General features: G+C 43.4%; 1 protein-coding gene across 1 annotated transcript in view; it reads right to left on the minus strand.

The window, feature by feature from the left end:
- Positions 1 to 8,604: 8,604 nt before the first annotated feature.
- Positions 8,605 to 20,739, minus strand: part of INTS11 (integrator complex subunit 11) — a 58,567-nt gene continuing 46,432 nt past the window's right edge. The window contains exons 12-18 of the mRNA XM_077457610.1: positions 19,003 to 19,092; positions 18,666 to 18,828; positions 18,363 to 18,470; positions 17,112 to 17,173; positions 14,599 to 14,741; positions 13,467 to 13,596; positions 8,605 to 8,880 (exon numbers count right to left, since the gene is read on the minus strand). Of these exons, the coding sequence (XP_077313736.1) occupies positions 8,815 to 8,880; positions 13,467 to 13,596; positions 14,599 to 14,741; positions 17,112 to 17,173; positions 18,363 to 18,470; positions 18,666 to 18,828; positions 19,003 to 19,092 (762 nt within the window). The 3' untranslated portion in view covers positions 8,605 to 8,814. The remainder of the gene's footprint in view (positions 8,881 to 13,466; positions 13,597 to 14,598; positions 14,742 to 17,111; positions 17,174 to 18,362; positions 18,471 to 18,665; positions 18,829 to 19,002; positions 19,093 to 20,739) is intronic.

Consider the following 20,739-nt stretch of genomic DNA (forward strand, 5'->3'; position numbering starts at 1 on the left):
GTGCTGGCGAGAGGTGGGGGACGGGTCCTAGGACATGAGTGTCATAACTTCTGAGGAATCCTCAGAAATTGTACTGATGGCTATCTCCCCCTGCACTAAGGAGTGGGCAACGGGAACTAATTGAGCTGGTAATGTGGATACAAAGTTCATTCTGTACCCAGTTGTTCAGTTACAAAGGGTGGTTACGCCTAAGAATCTTGCCTAAAATGGACTGAGTATTGTATGCATGCTGTGTGGGTGGAATGTTGCTAATCTGGAATGTTGTGACACCTCTCTTTCTTAGATCTTTTACTAATCACTATTGGTTGAATAGCCGTTATCAGTTTCTGTTATATTTGTTTCTATTACAGCTTGAGGTGGGGGGGTGGCGGCCGGCAAGTTTTCTACTAGCTGTCTCCTTCCGCATCCCCAATTGGGCCTGCGCTAAATTACCAGTATTGTACTGGAGAGCGTCTTAGCACCATTGTGCTACTCTTTAAGAACACGCTTATCACGCCACTTAAGTGCGATCTAAACACTGTGTTTCTTTCTTTTCTTTTTAAGACCAATAACACCCCTGACAGCAAACCCAGAATAGTCTGGGAAGCCCATAAGGCGGTGATTCGCAGAGTGCTAATCGAGCATGGGGTGCGCGTTAAGAGACAACGTACGGCACAGTTGACATCACTCCTTGAGTCCTACACCTTGCGGAAGCTAGACACAAACCTGCCCAAACCCCCTCTGTTGAGGCAGAAATTATACTCTTACGTAACCAAATCACTGAACTAATGCAGTTCTGCGCTAAAGCAGCCATTCAGGTATGTCGACAGATGTCATATGAATCTGGGAACAAATGTGGTAAACTTCTGGCCAAATCACTGAGGGAACAGACACTCGCAAACTACATACCACACATCTTGACCCCCTCCAGTCAGAAGGTCACACTTCCACGAAGCATAGCATAGAATAGAATTTTATGCATCCCTCTACAATTTACAGATAACACCCCCCTCACAACTCCAAATCAAAGACTACCTGCTCAAATCAGGAATGCCCAAACTACCCGTGGAATCAAGTAAGTTGCTTGAAGACCCCATAACACTAGAATGCTCGCATGAGAAACCTTATCAACACATATCACTGTGATCCCCAAGGAAGGAAAGGACCCTACTGCGTGGGGGAACTATAGGCCAATCTCCCTACTCAATGCAGACCTGAAAATTTTCCCAATTTTTTTTTCCACAAGGATCCAACTGTATCTACCATCCCTTATCCACCTGGACCAGGTTGGATTTGTCCCTACTAGAGAGGCATGGGATAACACCATTAAAATCCTCAACCTTGTACATGTGGTAAATAAGACTGAGACTTCCTGCGTCTTTCTAAGCGGACGTGGAGAAGGCTTTTGACAGGGTGAACTGGGACTTTGACATCCGTATTGGAACACATAGGCCTGGGCAGTACAATGCTGAATTGGATAAATTCATTATATACAGACCCTTCAGCTCGAGTCCGCGCCAACTGTGTTTTATCAGAACCATTTGTGATCAAGAACGGGACACGTCAGGGAGGCCCATTATCCCCACTCCTCTTTGCCCTGTCACTGGAACCCTTCTTGCGTACCGTACGCGCCAATCCGGATATTACTGGGGTTATGGGAGATTCACAGCAGAAGATCGCCGCATATGCGGACAATATGCTATTTTCGCTCACTAATCCAGCGATCTCTCTCCCAAACCTTTTACGAGAATTTAGGATATATGGCAGTATCTCCAACATGAAAATTCATTTCAACAAATTTGAGACGGTGGGTATAGGAGTACCTCCACGCCTTCTCACGACTCTCAAAAACAGTTTTAAATTGAAATGGACAAACACGGCCCTAAAATATCTAGGTACATATATCCATCCAAAATTTTGCAGATATTTCCCCCGAATTTCCCCCCTCTTCTGACATCTGTATGCGCTTTGCTTAATACATGGCACGAGGGGTTCCATTTCTGGTTTGGTAGATGCAACATCCTTAAGATGTGCATACTCCTTAAATTTCTCTACTTATTACAAGCTTTGCCGATCTCAATCCCCTCCTGCCATTTTGACCAGACCGTTGCCCTCTTCTTTGACTTCATATGAGCTCATAAAAGACCTAGACCAGTGATGGCAAACCTTGGCACCCCAGATGTTTTGGAACTACATTTGCCATGATGCTCAACTATACTGCAGAGTGCACGAGCATCATGGGAAATGTAGTTCCAAAACATCTGGGGTGCCAAGGTTCGCCATCACTGACCTAGACTCAACAAAAGACAACTCACACTACCCAAACTGCATGGGGGGCTAGCGGTGCCAGACCTCTGCAAATACCACCAGGCAACCCACCTGACTAGACTTATTGATTGGAACCGTCACCAGTCCACTAAACTATGGACCCAGTTGGAGAAGACCCAATGTTCCGTACCCCTGGGTAGAGCATCTTGGTGCCATAACTTACTACCAAGGGACATTAAAAATCATCCCCTAATAGGAACAACTATGAGAATATGTTCTCCTTTTGCAAGCCTGACTTTTGTCACTTGATTCCCCACTCCGTCTGATTTTAGGGACCCCAGAGTCCCCCCCTGGGTAACACAGACCCCATTTTCTGCTCCCTGAGGAACTCAGGCTATTATCAAGCGTCTCACTTTATCATAAATGGCAAATGAGGGATCTGCAACGTACGCTTACGAAGCCACAAGAACAAAACATCCTCCATTTTATAGATCATCAATATGCACAAAAATGCAGGAGCCCAATTACAAACTGGTCACCAGATGGTACAATACTCCTGCGAAATTAAAAAAATGTTTTACCCATCCTCTTCAGATCGTTGCTGGATATGTCAGGGAGATTGAGGAATGATCCTCCATATGTTCTGGAGTTGCCCCACTTTGGAGCAATTCTGGAGAACCATACAACATTCGATACAAAAGTTCACTTAACTCCCCATCCCAGCTGATCCAGCCTTTTTCCTACTTCATGCTACTGACATGTCATGTTAGACCTATATAAAAAAAAAAAATCTCTGATCCGTCACTTATTGAATGCCGCAAAGGCTTGTACTCCACTACGTTGGAAGTCCACACAGCCCCCAACTGTAGGCATGTGGCTCCAAAGAGTGAAGGAGATCAAAAAAATGGAAGACCTAGTACTCACGGCCCGTCACCAAAACTAACAATTTTCCCGAACATGGTCCCTATGGAATATGTTCATTTTCTCAGATGAAGGAAGAGCTCTATTGGCGAGTGGTATTGCAGTCTAGGACTGCTCCTCATCGGATGGACAGAGGACTAGGATATTGCCAGAGACCCTACTCAGGCTCGCGCCACTGCTTCCATCGGACCCCCTTCCCCTTATCTTCCCCTACCCCCCCTTCCCATTTGACCCTGAAACTCTGCTCTGTCTCTCCCCCCCCCCTTTCTGGTTTCCTACTGGGGCATTTGGGGACTCGAGGTGTCTCTGGGTGCCCATACAGTTCTACTATAATGAAATATGAAAACAGGGGCAGGACTCATAGAACCGTCCTGGAGTTTATAGATCAGTCTCAGTAGAGGGATGCAGACAGCCTCTGTTGGAGAAATGTTTGCCTACATCTGTGGACTCTCTACAATTAGGAGAGTCTGAAGGGTGTAGATGGATACAAATGGAACTTGGGGACTTTTTGCTCCCCTCCTTCTTATGCATGTATTCTCCAGTTATGTTATGTAATATATTTCAATGCATGTCGTTTTACCATACTCTCTGTATTTACTATACTTGGATGCTGTATTATGTGTGTCTCTGCCTTATATATAAATAACAGATTTGAAAAAAAAAAAAAAAAAAGAAAATCACATGTACAAATATATTGTTAAGAGGACCTCCACTTTTATTGACAAAAAAAAAAATCAATCCCCACTGGATGATCAATGTACATAGCAAGCATTTTAGACATTTTTTGCAAATTCCTACCTGCGTCTGCTCTGAAAAAGAACACGAAAAAAAGTTAATTTATGTGCAAAGTGAATCTGAGTGACTTTAATTATCAATCTGATGCACTTGCAGTGTTCTAATGAGGAAAATGCAGGGTCTGCATCCCTTTACAAGTGATTAACCAAAGCTCTTTCAATCCTATCTAATCTCTCCTGTGAATCTCAGGAGTGCACTTCATTCTGCAGTTTTCAGTCGGCAGCGGCCTAAAGTCCACTGTTGGCTGATGTCACTCAGCCGGCCCAGTCTACTGCCATCTATATCAGCCTCTCAGCGAGTCATTGGGAGACTGAACCAGCCGCTCCCGCCCCCTCCACAGTGCATTGAGTGCTGGCGGGGCAGAGAATCGATGACTGACAGTCACTGCTATCTGCTCACTGAAGACAGAGAACTGAGCGATCAGCAGTTTTTGATCACTCGGTTCTCAGTGTAGAGGCAGTGGGGGACAGATGCAGCTGAGATTGGTGCTGTAGCCATCTAGGGGAGAAAGACTTATTTTTGATTCCAAAACTTCTCTTTTAACCCCTTTGAAGTAGCTCACCGAAAATGTAGTTTTCATTGCAGAGGATGCCTAAAATCTGATGTGTACCTTAGTGCAGACTTCTGGGAAAATCTGAAAATTGTGTAGCACTTGTAAGGTATATGCTATATTAATTTTTTATTTATTTTTCCCACAGAAGTGGAGTTACTCTTTAGTAGACAGTGGAAGATTGACCCCAAAAATACAGTGAGTAATTAAGAGTAAAGGCACAACACTAATCTAACATTCACATATAAATGATTGTTTTACGTTTGTTTCTGCAGCTTTGTAAAATCAAGACATGTACAGAGGTATAATATGCTTCAAACCATGAGGGATCCTAGTACACATGGTTAGATATCCAGTATGACACATCTTTTGTACAATTGCAAAAATACATCACTTCTCTTTTACCTCTCCAATAGCGGCACTTTCACCCCCTTCCTGCCCAGGCCAATTTCCAGCGCTCTCACACTCTGAATGGAAGTTGCGTGGCCATGAAACATTGTACTCGATTACATTTTCTTTTTTTTTCCCACTCAAATAGAGCTTTCTTTTGAGTTTTTTTTTTTTGCTAAATAAACGAAAAAAGGCAGAACATTTGGGGGGGGGGGGGGGGGCTGGGGTTTCTTTGTTTCTGTTATCCTTTTACAAATAAATAAATTGTTCTTCATAAATTTAGCCCAAAATGCATACCGTTACATTTTGTGGGTGAAAATAACCCAAATCATTTTCATTTAGTCTGTAGTTAGAATAGAATACACAAACTATGGGATATATCTAAAAATTGATGAATCCTGGTGTACGGATGTAAGGACAGTACAGATGAACTTTTTTTTTTCTTTTTGGAAAGTAGACAGTCCAAGGTATATGGTAAGAGGCATGGCAAGGTTTTTGAAGTTGCCACAATTTTTTGGAAAATTCAATAATAAAAAAAGTGGATTTTTTTTTTGTCATCAATACAGTACAGCAGCATTAAATAACTGGTGTGGCGGTGACAGTATTTTAAATATATATTTTGTAATTATACTGTGACCAGAGCAATGCAGTGTTACTATCGTTTTTTTACACATTGATTCATGAGTTATATCACTAGTATAAGCAACCATTTTTACTGAATGAAATTGATTAATTCAGTGTTTACTATTGGTTAGCACCAGCTAATCACATGGTACGGATGGGCTGTGTTTGGCCCTGTCTGTATCATGTGATTACTTAGGCCAATCACAGCTAGCCCCACAATTGTATACAACGAATGGCATGAATCAAAGCCATTCATTGTTTACAGTTGTCATGTGATCACAGCGATCTGGTCCATTGATCACTCATCGGCTGTGGCTGGTGAACGTGGCACATTCTGGGAGGACACCCACTTAGAACAACAAAGGTCCCGCCCAGCCGTCATTTGACAGTAGGCTGGGCAGGAAGTGGTTGTGAAGATTTTTTAACCTTCATGCATTCTATGCATGAAAGTAAAAAAACGTCAGTGTGCAGCTCCTGCCACAGCCCCCCACCCTAATATTTACCCGAGACTGATCCAGCAATGTGCACGAGAGCCAAGGCTCTCATGAGTCTCTGCTTCCTCATTGGCTGAGATGCAGCAGCAGGAGGCGTTGGCTCCTACTGCTGTCAATCACAGCCAGTAAGGCAAGAGCAGGGGGCTGGGCCACACTCGTAGCTTAGTCTTATGGACACAGAGTCAGTCAGTTTGGGAGCCTGTTCAATCAAATGGCTTTCTATGGGGGGGAATTCTGTAAGGGGGGAAAGGGCCAAGAGTGTTGGCGGGGGGAGGGGGGGCATGATAGTAGGATAAGGGCTGCTCTGTGCAAAACCATTGCACAGAGCAGGTATGACATTTTTTTTTTTCTTCTTTACACTCTGATTGATCTTTTAGGCTGCATTCACACCTGAGCGTATCATTTTCAGGCATTTTTTTTTTGTAGCTTTTTTTTAAAGTGTATTACAATCGTTTTACAGCTTCAGGCGTTTTTGTTTAGTCAATTTAAATACTAGGGAGAAGAGAGGGAGAGGAAATTAGGGGCAGAGAGATACTATTTCAGGGTTTTCCTACTTAAGTCAGGCGTTTCTTTTGAAGTCTATGGGGCCAAAAACACTTGTAATCTGTCAAAAAAAAAAAAGCTCATGTACTTTTTTGAGCTTCAGGCAAAAAAACGCTTATATGTGAACAGGTGCCATTGAAATTAATGGGATTTTTGCTTGTTGGGCGTTTTGAGATGAGTTTTACAAGCTGAAAACGCTCAGGTGTGAATGTGGTCTTAGGGTGCACCCACACTGGCTGAATAGTTTAATTCTCCCACCCCATAAAGGAAGCAATACAAAGAACAGGATACTTTCTCATACAAGTACATGGTACAGCAGACACAGATCAGGAATATGAGGTGTTGGGGTAACAAACGCTTTAAACTTGTCCTTGCTGTAAATAATGACTTTAAACTTAACCAAATCTCTCTAGATGTTTTTCCTGTTTCAAAGTAACTTGGAGACAAATACCTTCCCAATGCAAGTGTTCGTCTCACAACCATTTAACCTCTTTCTTCAACATTTTATAATAAATTACATCTTTATAAAGCACTTGTAGAGATTGTTTTTTTTTTTTTTTTTTATATCAAGCGGGGTAAACAAGTTTAGTTTTTCAGGTTCTAATGTCATGTTCTTCACATATTGGGGTTCATTTACTAAAACTGAAGAGTGCAAAATCTGGTGTAGCTCTGCCTAGAACCAATCAGCTTCCAGTTTAAGTTTAACCACTTCAGCCCCGGAGGGTTTGGCTGCTCAATGACCAAGTAATTTTTTGCGGTTCGGCACTGCGTCGCTTTAACTGACAATTGCACGGTCGTGCGGTGTTGTAACCAAACAAAATTGACGTCCCTTTTTCCCCACAAATAGAGCTTTCTTTTGGTGGTATTTGATCGCCTCTGATCAGTGCTATACAAATGCATTGATTACTGTAAAAATGTCACTGGCAGTGAAGGGGTTAACACTAGGGGGCGCTCAAGGGGTTAACTCTGTTCCCTGGGAGGTGACTGACTAGAGCAAGTGATGGCTCGTGGTTCCTAGCCAATAGGTACAGAACATCTGTCACTGCTTTTAGAACAGGGATTTGTGTGTTTACACACACACTTCCGTATTCTGTCCCTTGCGTACGTGCCGTTGCTTCAGTGAGTGTGCTGTTACAGGGGCTCCCACGTGCGTGCATACTAGCTCATTATGCCTTTGTCTTGCAAGTTTTTTTTTTTTTTTTGTCCTAGGGTTTACAACCACTTTAATTGAACAAGCCAATTGGTTATCATGCAGAGCTGCGCTAGATGTCGTACTCTCCAGTTGTTAGTACATTAACCCCAATGCTTTGCAACACTTTTTTTTTTTTTAAATATATAAAACGTGGTGTGGAAATTGATCTCTGGATTGATTATAGCTGGTTTCAGTTTGTCCCCAAGAGTGGATTGGTGGGGATGGGTGTTGCGTTTACTGGAAATTTAGATCTTAGGAGAGCATTCTGAGTAAGCACTGTTTAGCTTGAAACACATTAGAGATCTTCGCTGCTTGTATGTACCCCCTTTTATTTATAAATTCTTTGCAGAAATACAGCAGGTAAAATAAGGAAGCCATAGAGAATAAACGTACCCCCTTTTGATACAGTAAAGAGGTTTGCATATATAACGTACATTACATACTCTGACCTCCTCACTTTGTTCCCTGTACTGTAGATTACTTACTGCTGATCACACCAATTCATATGCTGTACAGGTCGTTGCTCTGTTCTTTGGCATCACTTTTATCACCATGTGGAGAATTGGCTCCGCAGAGTTGAGGTACACTCAGTATAGGATGTACACAATACTACTATGCATAGTGTTCCCTCACTGTCTGTCTTTTAGACACAACTGAAAGAAACATGAATTTGCTCTTCTCTTGTGTACCTATTAGTAGACTGCCCTTTTATACCTGGTTTTCCTTACTCTCCAACTTGGTAACAATAGTCACCAAAATAAATAAGGTAGATCTGCCCCCCCCCCCCCCCCCCCGGTAGAAATTTTCTAAAGAGTTATCTCGTAAGCAGTTTAAGTCAGGTACAAAGGTTTTATTTTTATTAAAAAAGGTAGTGCTAAGCACATAAATCCTGCACTGTCCATATTCAATACGGAGCCCATGCTCGGGTTTGTGTTAAGACAGTTCACAGAAAGCCACAGTAATATTTCCTCCTCTGCTCTGTTGTATCCACAGGTATCTTCTGCCAGGTATGAAGGAGGCTAATAGTCCCTACATCTCCGGGTCAGGGTTCCAGTCGCCTAGGTTGTGCCTTGTGGTAAGCCTTTCTTTAACAGAGATGTCAAAAAGCTTCCTAGTTCTTCATCCTGAGTAGACAAGAAAAAATAGATACATTAGAGAAATGCAAACGCCTTTCACTGTATTCCAGGGCTCTGTCTTTTTATTAGACATTGACAGTTTCTGTTCCCATTAAATAAAGACTTCAAATTTCACTGTTAGTGGAGCATTTAAAAAAAAAAAAAAATTAGAGTCTAGACAAGCATGATATGCAAGTATAGAAGATTCAATCGGCTTTCCCTATTATATTGCAGGTGGTGGTGCGGTCATAGCTGATGGTAAAGTTTACTCCATAGTAGGGTCCATGAAGGAAAGATAAAAATGGCCACATAGTGCAAAACTGCTTGACAGTTTATTAAAAGAAAGGCTAAACACTTACAGAAATCCAGTAAAAATGAACATTAATAGATCCAAGACATCCTAGAAGTCAATCAACCAGTATACAGGATTGGCCTGCATGGTACCTCACAGACAGAGCCTTGAAAATATCTTTTGTTTTACATCAAATACGTAGCATATTTAAAACCTAAAAAAGTACCACATGTCACTAGCAGTGGCAGTCAAGAACCATGGCAGGTGCTGGGGCTAGTAGGACAGGAAAATCTCTCTTGGTGTATACACTATGCTCCATTCCTGTATGGATAAGGCGCTAATCCAGGGATATGCAATTAGCGGACCTCCAGCTGTTGCAGAACTACAAGTCCCATGCGGCATAGCAAGACTGACAGCCACAAGCATGACACCCAGAGGCAGAGGCATGATGGGACTTGTAGTTTTGCAACAGCTGGGAGGTCCACTAATTGCATATCCCTGCACTAATCTTTAGCTTTACAAGGCCAAAAATTTTACAATCTCCTTTCTATTTAGCGATGCAGTGTGAGAGCTAAAGTAGGGTTATAACATTAAAAATTGTGCCCGCTCATGGAATGGCGACAAACTTTTACCCTTAATCTCCATAGGCCACATTAAAAAATTTTTTCCAGGTTGCATGTTTTGAGTTGCAGAGGAGGTCTAGGGCTAGAATTATTACTCTCGCTCTACCGATCACCTGCACACAAGCTCAGTGGGAGAGGGCGCCACCACTGCCGACGGCTCCGGTAATCGATGGAGGGCAGTGCGGGGGGGGGGCCCTCTCTCCCGCCGCCAATAAAAGTAATCTTGCGGCGAATCCACCACAGAGACCACTTTTATCTTGTAGCTGAACACGAGGATAGCGGGGTTATGGCAGCTAGCTGCCATAACAACGATATCTGTCCTCAAAGCAAGGACGTATATCGGCGTTCGGTAATTTGGAAGTGGTTAAGTGAATCTCTTGGTGCTCCCAGGTCACCAGAACTTGTGTCCCCAGTGGAAGGTTTTCACTTCTATTACTGTGCTGGGATCAATCCAAAATGTGAGATTTTTTTTTATTTTCAAATATAGGTACACAGGACATATAGAGAAGATGAATCTCCCTAGCAGAGGTAGCAATAAAAACCTGACCAGTATTGCAATCCAACTTCATGCTCTTCGAAACTGAAATAAATTCGCACTTTAGTTATACTTTGCTCAAAAATTGCAGCCAGGCAGCCCCTTGCACGCTACATAGTTCTTTCTGGGTAAAACTAAAAGGAAATATACAGGTTATAATTTGAGAAGAGCTTTAAGCAATTTATTAGGCATTAGTGTTTTTCTAGGACTACTATTTATAGTAATGGGTTCTAATAGTTAGGCCTGGTGCACAAAGTTTTCAGCGGGCTGAACCAAAAAAAATAAAAAATTCTGAGAAATCACTGTACTAACACAAGCAATGTTAGTGCACAGAATACCCCACCCCGCCAGAACATCCCGATTGGATGTTGGTTTTCCAGCATGCTCATTTGTCAGAAAGCTGTACACATGGGCCAATTCCTGCTAATGTGCACAAGACTTTAAGATTTGGTTGGAACAAAAGATTAACCAAGAGCTACACAAGCCATTTAGTTTTCTCTTATATTCACGGACCGACAACTCCTCTCTGTAACTAAATGGGTTGTATAGCCTGCCATTAGGAGAACTAGGCAAAATTGTTACACAATACACAGAACTTTAATCCCGCCCCTGGTGGGCGGACCCTGTGCTATCAACCCTCCTCACTGCTCCCAGCAGCTTCAGTTTTTATTTTGCCTAGTAAGGAGAATAACCTAGGAACCCTGCAGGCCCTCTCGGTCCATGTTTTTGCTGCAGGTTTGCTGCTTTTTGCACAAGATGAAAGATCCTGAGATCTTCTATCAACTGTCGGCTGGGTGGCAGGCTGCTTAATGATATCCTTGTAGTCTCCCCAGTCCGGCCATCGAGCGTGAGCAGGCCACAGCTCCAGAGGTGGTCGTGAGCTTCAATGCTCCGGGGTATACATATGACTGGGCTACTGCTGTCTGGATCACAGTATACCAGGCCAACAACTACCCTGTAACTGCGCAGGAGTAGGTCTGTGATGGAATGTCTCCCAGCTCTTCAGGACTGGCAAGTACGGCTCTCCCTGCCTCGGTGGGGTGAGCAGCTGGGTATTCCCTGGGGGGGGGGGGGCGGGTTGATTCGGGTGCCACCTCACCTCCCTATCTTCTCTCCCAAGTCCCTATCACCCCTCCTTCCCCCCCTCTGAGGGGGGTGGCTGCAGGCGGTGTGTGTGGGTTCGCCGTTTTCTCACCTGTGGGGGCTCTGTGCGGCTGGCATTGGTCCTGGTCCGGGGGGGTCCCTAAAAGGTTTTTGTGGAGGTTGTTCCGACTGTAAGCAGGCAGCACGTTTTTATTCTGTCACCGCATGGCGCTGTCCGGCAGCCATCTTGGATGTGGGAAAGCTGATATTCCCCTGGTGAGCTTCAGCAGCCATTTTCTTTAGGATTTCCTATTAGTTTCATTAGCGGCCATTTTCTTGAAGCCTGAGCGCTTTTTTCGCTGCTGTTCTCTTGTGGCAGCATTACATGTGCTCTCACTTGCCGTTTCCTGTGTCCACTGTGTGTGCAGGACACTGGATGGCTCTTTGCTGAATGCTGAAGCTAGCTCTGCAGAACCTTGCACCGCTGTTTATAGCTGCTGCTGTTGCCTTCTCTCCTCTCTGCAACTGGGAACCTCCTAGGGACTACAGGTTAGCGCGGTGTGCATGGACACCCTGCCGCCGGTCCTTAACCCCTATGTTGCTAAGATAGAGTCGGTGCACGTAAGAGGCCCCTGTGCCCCCGTCCTCTGGGGAGAGCCCTGCTGCAGCTGGAGACCCCTGCTCTGACCTATCAGACGTGGCTGACCAGGACAGTGAGGATGATTCCCCGTCCAGGTGCGACAAGACGCTTGTTGGAGCACTTATCACAGCTGAAGATTCAGGAGCCAGCGGCTTCCTCTGCTGATGTACGGGTCCCTTTTGGGTCCCGCAAGCCAGCGCGTTCACCTAAGGTGTTCCCGTATTTGACTTAGTTTGACAAATTCATCTACAGGGAATGGGGTAAAATAAAGTAACCACGATCCCACGGACAGGAAGGCCGAGGCAGTGGCTCGTTCCTTGTTTATGGTCGTGGGGTCAGCCGTGTGACCTGTACTGGCATCTGCACTGGTGTCGCAGACACTGACTGAGTGGGCAAAACTTTTGCAACGCCTCTTCTGTCTGCGTGGAACTAGCAGACCAACTAGTGCATGGCCTTAAGTATGTTTGTGACACGGCCCTGGATACTCTCCCTCTGTTATCCAAGGCTTCAGTGTCAGCTGTGGTGCTGAGGCGCCTCATTTGGCCGAAATGCTGGTCTGCTGACCAGGCATTCAAGAAAGCACTGATGGATCTTCCCTTCCTTGGCAACCGGCTCTTTGGAGCCTCGTGGGATGACATTAAGAATGCCACGGGTGGCAAGAGTACACTACTCCCACAGACCAGGAAGGCTAAGGAGCCACGCTGCAGGCAAGGGCCATCTTTTTCTGCTCACAAGCGGCTTTTTCGTCCGCCCGGTGCTTTGGCAAAACACCCGCAGCCCGACAGGACGCCCACGGGCGGTCAGAGGCGTCCCTGGAATCACAAGCCTGCGAACAAAAGTGCTACCGCATGAAGGTTTGCCCCCACCCACTTTTCGGGTGGGGGGGGGTCGTCTTCGGGAGTTTGCAGCCCGGAGGACCTCCCGGTTATCCGACCAATAGGTCTGCGATCTGATTTCCACAGGCTACAAGATAGAGTTTCTCTCTTGGCCGCCAAACAGATTCTTCCCCTCCAACATACCCGTGTCCCTGGTTCGCCAGGAGGCCCTGTTCTCTGTAATTCACTGACCAACACAGCACCCACCCCCTCCTTTTTTTTTCTACGTTATACTGCTTGTTGACATACTGAAGCTGCTGGGAGCAGTGAGGAGGGTTGATAGCACAGTGTCCGCCCACCAGGGGCGGGATTAAAGTTCTGTGTATTGTGTAACAATTTTGCCTAGTTCTCCTAATGGCAGGCTATACAACCCATTTAGTTACAGAGAGGAGCTGTGTCGGTTGGTGAATTGCAGAGAAAAGGATTTTACGGTTAGTACAAAAATCCTATTTTTATCCAGTCACACATTGCAGATTATTCTACAAAAATCTCAATGGTAAATGTTCAGCTAAAAATACTTCCCATTCAAGTACACATCAGTACTAACCTGGTAGGTCCACGATACAAGTAGCACCTTTGTGCCAGGGTCATCAGTATTGGTGGAGACTTGAAGAAGGATTGATTCCACCATAATGGAGCCATCAGGGAGGTGCTGTACCAGACGATCCTTCAGTACACTGCAGGAGGAACATGCAATAGCTTAGCGTTACTAAAAGGTGTTTTTGTGTCATTCCCAAAGTAAAGATTTATTTTCCTTGCATGTCCCCCTCGAGTCTACAGTAAGTGCACTTGAAGTGCAAAGTGGATTTTCCTTTAGTAAATAACTCCCCTGGTGATAAAATTGAATACATTGCAGCTTACCAATCCTTAAAATGTGATTGCTGCATTTGGTTTTTATTTTTACTCCCCCCCCTTTATTATTATTATTATCTGATGATCTGGACAGCAACACACGTCTTGACATTTTAAGTAGTTACAGCAACAGCTCCCCCCCCCCCCCCATTTTGGGATAAAGGTTTTACATAAATAAAAAAAAAGCTGAGCATTGCAAGCAGCCCTGTCAGTATTAAATGGTTTGATTGATCCTGTTACTTCCCTTAACAGTACAAAGAACAAGAAAATTCCCCCATTGAACTTTGATGCAGCAACACAAACCATATGATAAAAAATAAACAAAACAATTGGACAATGCTCACTTACAACTGTATACACATCAATACTTTGATATATTCTTTAACTGCTTGCTCTATGGGAGATTTTACCCCCCTTCGTGACCAGGAATTTTTTTGCCATTTAGCACTGTGCTACTTTAACTGCCAGTTACACAGTCATGCAACACTGTACGCAAATTACATTTTTTCACATACATAGAACCTTCTTTTGGTGATATTTGATCACCACTGGGTTTAGTTTTTGTGATATAAATAAGAGACCAAAAGTTTCAAAAAATAAAAATGTATTCTGCTACATGTTTTCGGTAAAAAGAAAAATCTCAATAAAAAGTATATATTGGTTTGTGTGAAAGCTATAGAATCTATAAACTATGATATATACACAGCTATGACACTATACCAGTAATCAGTGACTTCTAGTGGTGGAGCACACCATGTCTCTTCTGTAGTGTCCTTATCTAATCACATGCTATTAGTTATTCATTGTATTTTGTGCACCCCACTTGCCTTTTCAGGTGGTTGTATATCCGCAGCACAGTCTCCGGCTCCTTATGTGGATCCTGAATATGAATTCTACAAGTGAACCTGAGCTGGTGTTCACTAAGGCCAATCTCCTTCAGTGCTTGTTCTGGGGACACCAGACGAAGGCTCTGTCACAGAGAGAAGAGTCAATGGCAACGTGCATTTTATTTATAATCATAGAATTTGAAGTAATGGTCCCTTTGCTTATAAAATAAAAGGCATAAAACACGTCACTGCAAATATTGCTGATTGGTACAAAGTAATTGTTACAGAACAACATATCCTTATTAAAATACAAAGGATAATAAATATTACTAAAATAAAGATATACCATGACTCTACTACAAATTGTGAGAGTCTCTTGTTTCCAAAATACAATTCCATAGACAAGCTGTAATAAGTAGCCTATGATACAGGAACTGAATTTTCCTAGGCTAATCAAACAATATACTTAAAGCCCAACTCTGGGTGTCATCAGTGCTGTTCTCTGCTTCATAAAATGTTAATGAAGGGCGCATTAGGCTCACCCCAGCACTGGGCCCGCCTATGACGTCCCCCATTCACAACATGTCCCCAGTCTGCAATGTTGAGTGATACTGGGCAACATTCACCATGAAACACTGAGGACATCTTGTGGCAAAAAAGTAGTACTGCAAAGTACAGCTCCAGACCGAAGGAATATTACAATGTCTACAAAAATTTTCTTCACAAACCAAGATTACATTCCAAATCCAAATATCAAATTTACTGGAATAAAACATCTTGCACTGCAGGGGGATCTGGGCTATTTAAAGTATATGCGGACCTTTATTTGAACAACCCATTCAGTTTAACATTGAAATAAAAGGCAAAATGTGTGTGTATAAAGAAAAACAAATGCTTTTTTATATAGAAGTGATGCATAATGGCCTCGGAGAGGTGGGCTGGAGAAACAGCAGTACACTAATCTTCCCAGTGAAGAGCTGTGCAGGGAGGCAAGTCAGCACAAGTCTGATCGTTGAAGGTTAGGCAGGCTGTACTGCTAGCACAGCGGGATGGAAGTGCTCTCATGTATAGTGTGGTCAGTTTGAAATAGGAAAGCAGAGGTACTGGCAGGAACACTAGGTATTTCACATAAAGGAAGCAATACAAAAAAGGATACTTTTTAACACAAAGTACATGGTACAACTGGCAGATATGCTGTTAGAAATCATGGGGCCCTGTACAGCCTACTTGAGAGGGCTAGCCACATGAACAACTTATTTACACTGTATGGGGCAGAGAACTTGTGTAAACAAGCCCTTTTTTGTTGTCCCCCCCCCCCCCCCTTCTTACAGGGGGGAAATGATCAGTGCGGTGGGGAAGCAATTACAGAAACGTATTCCTTGTATGGCTGTCTCCCCAGCAAGTGAAAGCTGGCAGAAGGGAGAGGAGGAGAAGCTGTCTTTCAGCTGCTGCGGAGAGAGACATACAGGGGATCAGTTTCTGTAACTGCTCTCCCACGCTAATCACATTCTCCTATTTCTCATGCTGCCCAGGCCCCCCCCTGCTGAACTGATGAGGCACTGACCCCCATACCAGAGAAAAAGTATCCCCTTATTGGGGGCCCTGGCAACAGGCACATGTCAGGAAATTCTGAGGTAACAAACACTTTAAAGCGGTAGTAAACTTTGCTCGGTTAACCTACAGGTAAGCCTATAATAAGACTTACCTGTAGGTACAGTAAATATCTTCTAAACATGTAAAGAATAGTGAGGGTCCCTCGCGCTGTCTATATAAAAAATGATAAACTAGGTAATTGCAGCTATATCTGGAGTGTGTACTCATGTGAATAAATAGTAAAATGTAGATAAGCACAACTAAAAATAAAGTGGTCAAATGGATCACTAACAGTGCAAAAAAACAAATCTGAGGAATAACAGTTTTGTGCCAAACGTGACGGTTTTGCACAACAAACCACTGATATATTCCCATAAGGTAAATGGCAGTTCCAAATACTGTGCAAAAGAGTGCACAGTATTTGGAACTGCTATTTACCTTATGGGAATATATCAGTAGTTTGTTGTGCAAAACCATCTCGTTTGGCACAACACTGTTATTCCTCACAGAATCTTTGCAATTTTGCACAGCTTTTTTGCAGTTAATGATCCATTTGACCAGTTTATTTTTATTTGCGCTTATCTACTCCATTTTACTATCTGCTTAGTTGTCCGGTGAAGTCACTGCACTCTCAATGAACGCTAAGCCGTCCCCATAGAGTGCTGCAGCCGTGACTCCCACACAAGGGAGTGACGTCATCGCGGCTCGGCCATTCAAATGGCTGGGGCTCACGGACCTGGAAGGAAGATCAGGTGAAAATGAAAGCCCTGTCGGTGATAAAAGCGTGCCACTAGAGGGCTTCATTTTAAGGCAATTCTTTCATAATGTGCTAGTATGCAATACTATCGCTTTAAATTATACCATTTCATAGCAGTATACCATGGGAAGATATTTAAAATTGCTGCTTCAGCTTTACTTACATTATCTTTCATGATAAGGGTTCCATGCATCAGTCTGGGCTTCTTACACTCTGGCACAAGACCTACAATTATAAAAGACATGTCCGTGTATATTTATATAAAAAAAATAATAATAATCAGCACATGGGTATGAACTTATTGTTATTCCAATAAAATGTTCTGAAAGCTATGCTAAATCGTTCCTACAGCAGGCATGAGGCCTGTCCTGCCTCTGTTGTCATTTTAGTTAACCATACAGGTACTCGTGGGACATCCATCAGAAAGTTTTAGTATATAGATTTTGGTCCTAACTGGCAGAAGCACAGAGTGACCAGGACCTGTGATCTGGTCAGCTGCCTCCCAAGCCTTACTATTGGGCAAGCCTGTACTGAAGCTATAGCAGGATATAAGAGGGTGACAACCAACAATTTGGATTTCCCCTCACACTTACTACAGGAGGTAAATATTCCCAGTGAGGACACAGACAATACACATTTGACAAAGGCTCTAACATGGTTCCCAAACTGCAGCTCATGGCCAGATGTTTCCCTTTGTTTCGCTCTAGCCAGCCCTTGGGCCACGACTCATCCCCTTGATGGTGCACCATTCATTCCAAGTGTAGGTATTTGCCAGCACACCAGTCATGCAGGACCCCTTTGTCAGGCATGTGATGTCATCACATGCCTGATGAAGGGTTCCTGTGTAACTCTGAAACATTGCACTCTTGTTTGTGATGTGATCATACTTCAATAAAGCCATTTGGACTTAGTTTGAAGATCCATGGTGGGCTGGCAAACATTTACACTATGTTATTTAGGATCTATTCTCCAGCATCCTAGAGACTTTTCTAGGAAAGTGTGCAATGGGAATATGGAGGACTATTCATCCCAAGGACAAACAATGGGGCCCCTCATTCCACCAACTGACACCAATTATGGGCTACTATTTATCGCGCTGACCACATGCACCATGCCATTTTTCACTTACTGGTCAGAATTAGGCTCCTCTAAACTCTGAAGGTCAGCAAGCTGGCCCTATGTTTAGGGACCTCTAGTTAAACCCTTCCCTACCTTATTCAAAAGTCAAAATAAGGTTTTGACTTTACTTACACCAACTCATGCAGTACTATCTGACAGGGGTTTCTAGATCACAAGAATAGTTGCAGAATGGTTATATAAAGTTTAGTACACATATGTATTTCAACAGTGTATTTAGTCATTTGCATGGAGCTCCGTTCCAAATACAAAAGGGAAAAATGTTAGACTGACTTACTTAGAGCAGTCTCTTTCTTCAGTAATCCCAGGGAAATGTCAACGGGAATGTTGGGGTTGGTAGCAATAGTGGCTGTCTCTCCATTAAAGGGCATATAGCACTGGATATCTGAAGACACATAGAAATGGAGAGAATAGGGTAAAAAGGAATAAAAAATAAATAAAAAAATGGAGTCTACAAGAACTATGTTGAATTGAAAGTAAAATGTGTTTATGGTTGGAATATTGCTACAGTAAAAGACAGTTAAAAAAAAATATATATATATATATTTTTTTTTAAAGAATGAGTCTATAATCAACTTACAAAACTCTTGTTCAATTTTCTGCTTGAGAAACTCCATCTTTTTGGCCTCTCCATGCACAAGTAGCACATTTCGTGGCTCTGCCTGGCGGATCAGCTGCATGATTCCTTTAGCATCAGCATGGGCACTAAATGACATATACTCTACCTGCATCTTCACCTCCAGCTGCCAGGGAATAATAAAGCAAAATTAGGAACCAGATTTTAGCTATTTTATTTAAAAACAAAATCCAAACAAATGTCCATTAAAATAAAAACACTATGGCCCCTTTTAGTGTAGGCTGTAGGAGACCAAGTAATTTGTTTTACAAATGCCTTTAATGCTGTATAGGAAACTTACTGTCTGTCTCCCTTCCATCTCCAGCTTGCGTTGCCCACTTAGGATCTTGTGGCCCACTGTGCCCTGCACACAGTAACCTGGCATAATCACCTATACAGGAACAAAAGGAAGTAGGACAAGCAATGAGGATCATGCCAAGCTCTTGGGAAGTCACAAGTACTCTGTTGCACTGTGCAGATTGAGAGCAATTACAGAAAGTTTAAATTCTCTTTAATGTATACATTAATCACACAATATTCTAAATTAATAAAAAGGATCACCCACACACATTTTATGAAAAACAAATCATGGATTTAATCACGCAGTAGCATTTCTTATATTCTGGGGGGACTCAAGTAGTGCAACATTCAAGCTGAATATTCTGACTGCCTGGAACTCAGGATAGCGAACAAAGAATTAAAAATCTTTTGGCAGGTTTGACAGGTCACAAAAAATGCATTTTAGCTGCATATCGTTTCATTCTTAATTCCAAAGCGACCATATCATCCTCCACTGTCGCCCAATTCAAAACACTGCAATGCTGAAGAATTACCCTGTCCAACGTAAAAGACTCCAAATAATTTAGTGAGTAAAAAGCAAGGCATTCCTAATGCCCAGCCAGTTTACTTCAAGCTTGCTTGGTCCCTTCACTGCTGAATCCTTCCCATTCCTCAGTAGGCATAACAGGAAAATTCTCCACCTGCCTCCTGAGCGCTGATGACTATATTCACTCCGCAACTCCAGTTCTGCAGATCTAGAGCAGTTTGAACACTTAAATCCCAATAACATGGGCCAGGGGTCAGCAACCTTTTCCACATTTAGTGCCATTTTTATAATCATTAGACAATTAGCGTACCAGTGAACACTAAAGTCATATAGTTCGCTTTGAGTTTTTGCACTCAGTTTTACTTCTAACATCAAGTTAAAATCAAGCATCATGGTAACTGGTGCACACACAAAACGTGTTTATATTCAGATCCAAGACCATCCCCAATTCTGACCCCTTCAGACCAAGGATGCCAGCCACCCCAAATTTTTACCAGCCCTAGGGGGTCGGGCTGACCCACCCATGATAAAAGTTGAGGGCACGTCTGACCTTTGCCCGATTTTTAAGGGTTGGTAAACGGTCTGGTGGGGGTGGTCTCCTTCCCAGCACCCCAAACCAATAGGTGACAAAAATACCAAGCTTCAGGGGGCCTGAGAGGACAGTTGAGGGTAGTTCCACACCGAGCTTGGGGTCTCTGGCCCTAGCAGAAAGTTCCAGTAACTGGAAAAGTTAGCTGGCGTAGCTCCCGGGTGATGGCACATTTGAATATTTAATGGGTTTCCAACAAAAGGACACCCTCAGTTTGTTTCTATGACCGATATTCCGGTGATCGGACGCGCCCAAACACTTGCACATATTCCTAGCTGGCCAAGGGTGGTAAAAATAACCTAACACTTGGATGCTGTAGGTATCTCCCCAATAAACTTAAGCCTCAAGTTTTGGGTCCCGAGGACCCATAGTTTGCCCGTAGCAGGGCTCCAAAGTCACCAGTGATCGGTGAAGACACCGGCGTTTAACATTGGTGTCTAAGAAAAATTGGTCAGCTTGGCAAGGCACTGTTCGCAAACCATAGGTGACAGGGACACCAAACTTGGGGATCTCTGAGAGGGGACCCTGGACCATCTTTGGTAGAAATTTGGAGTGGCTGCCACCTATGGTTCTACCGTACCGGTGATCCAAATTTACACCGTTTCCCCATGCAAGTAATTGGA

This window comes from Lithobates pipiens, unplaced genomic scaffold (genome assembly GCF_037356315.1).
Source record: "Lithobates pipiens isolate NorthernLeopardFrog02 unplaced genomic scaffold, aLitPip1_a1.2 Scaffold_27, whole genome shotgun sequence".
NCBI classification, from domain to species: domain Eukaryota; kingdom Metazoa; phylum Chordata; class Amphibia; order Anura; family Ranidae; genus Lithobates; species Lithobates pipiens.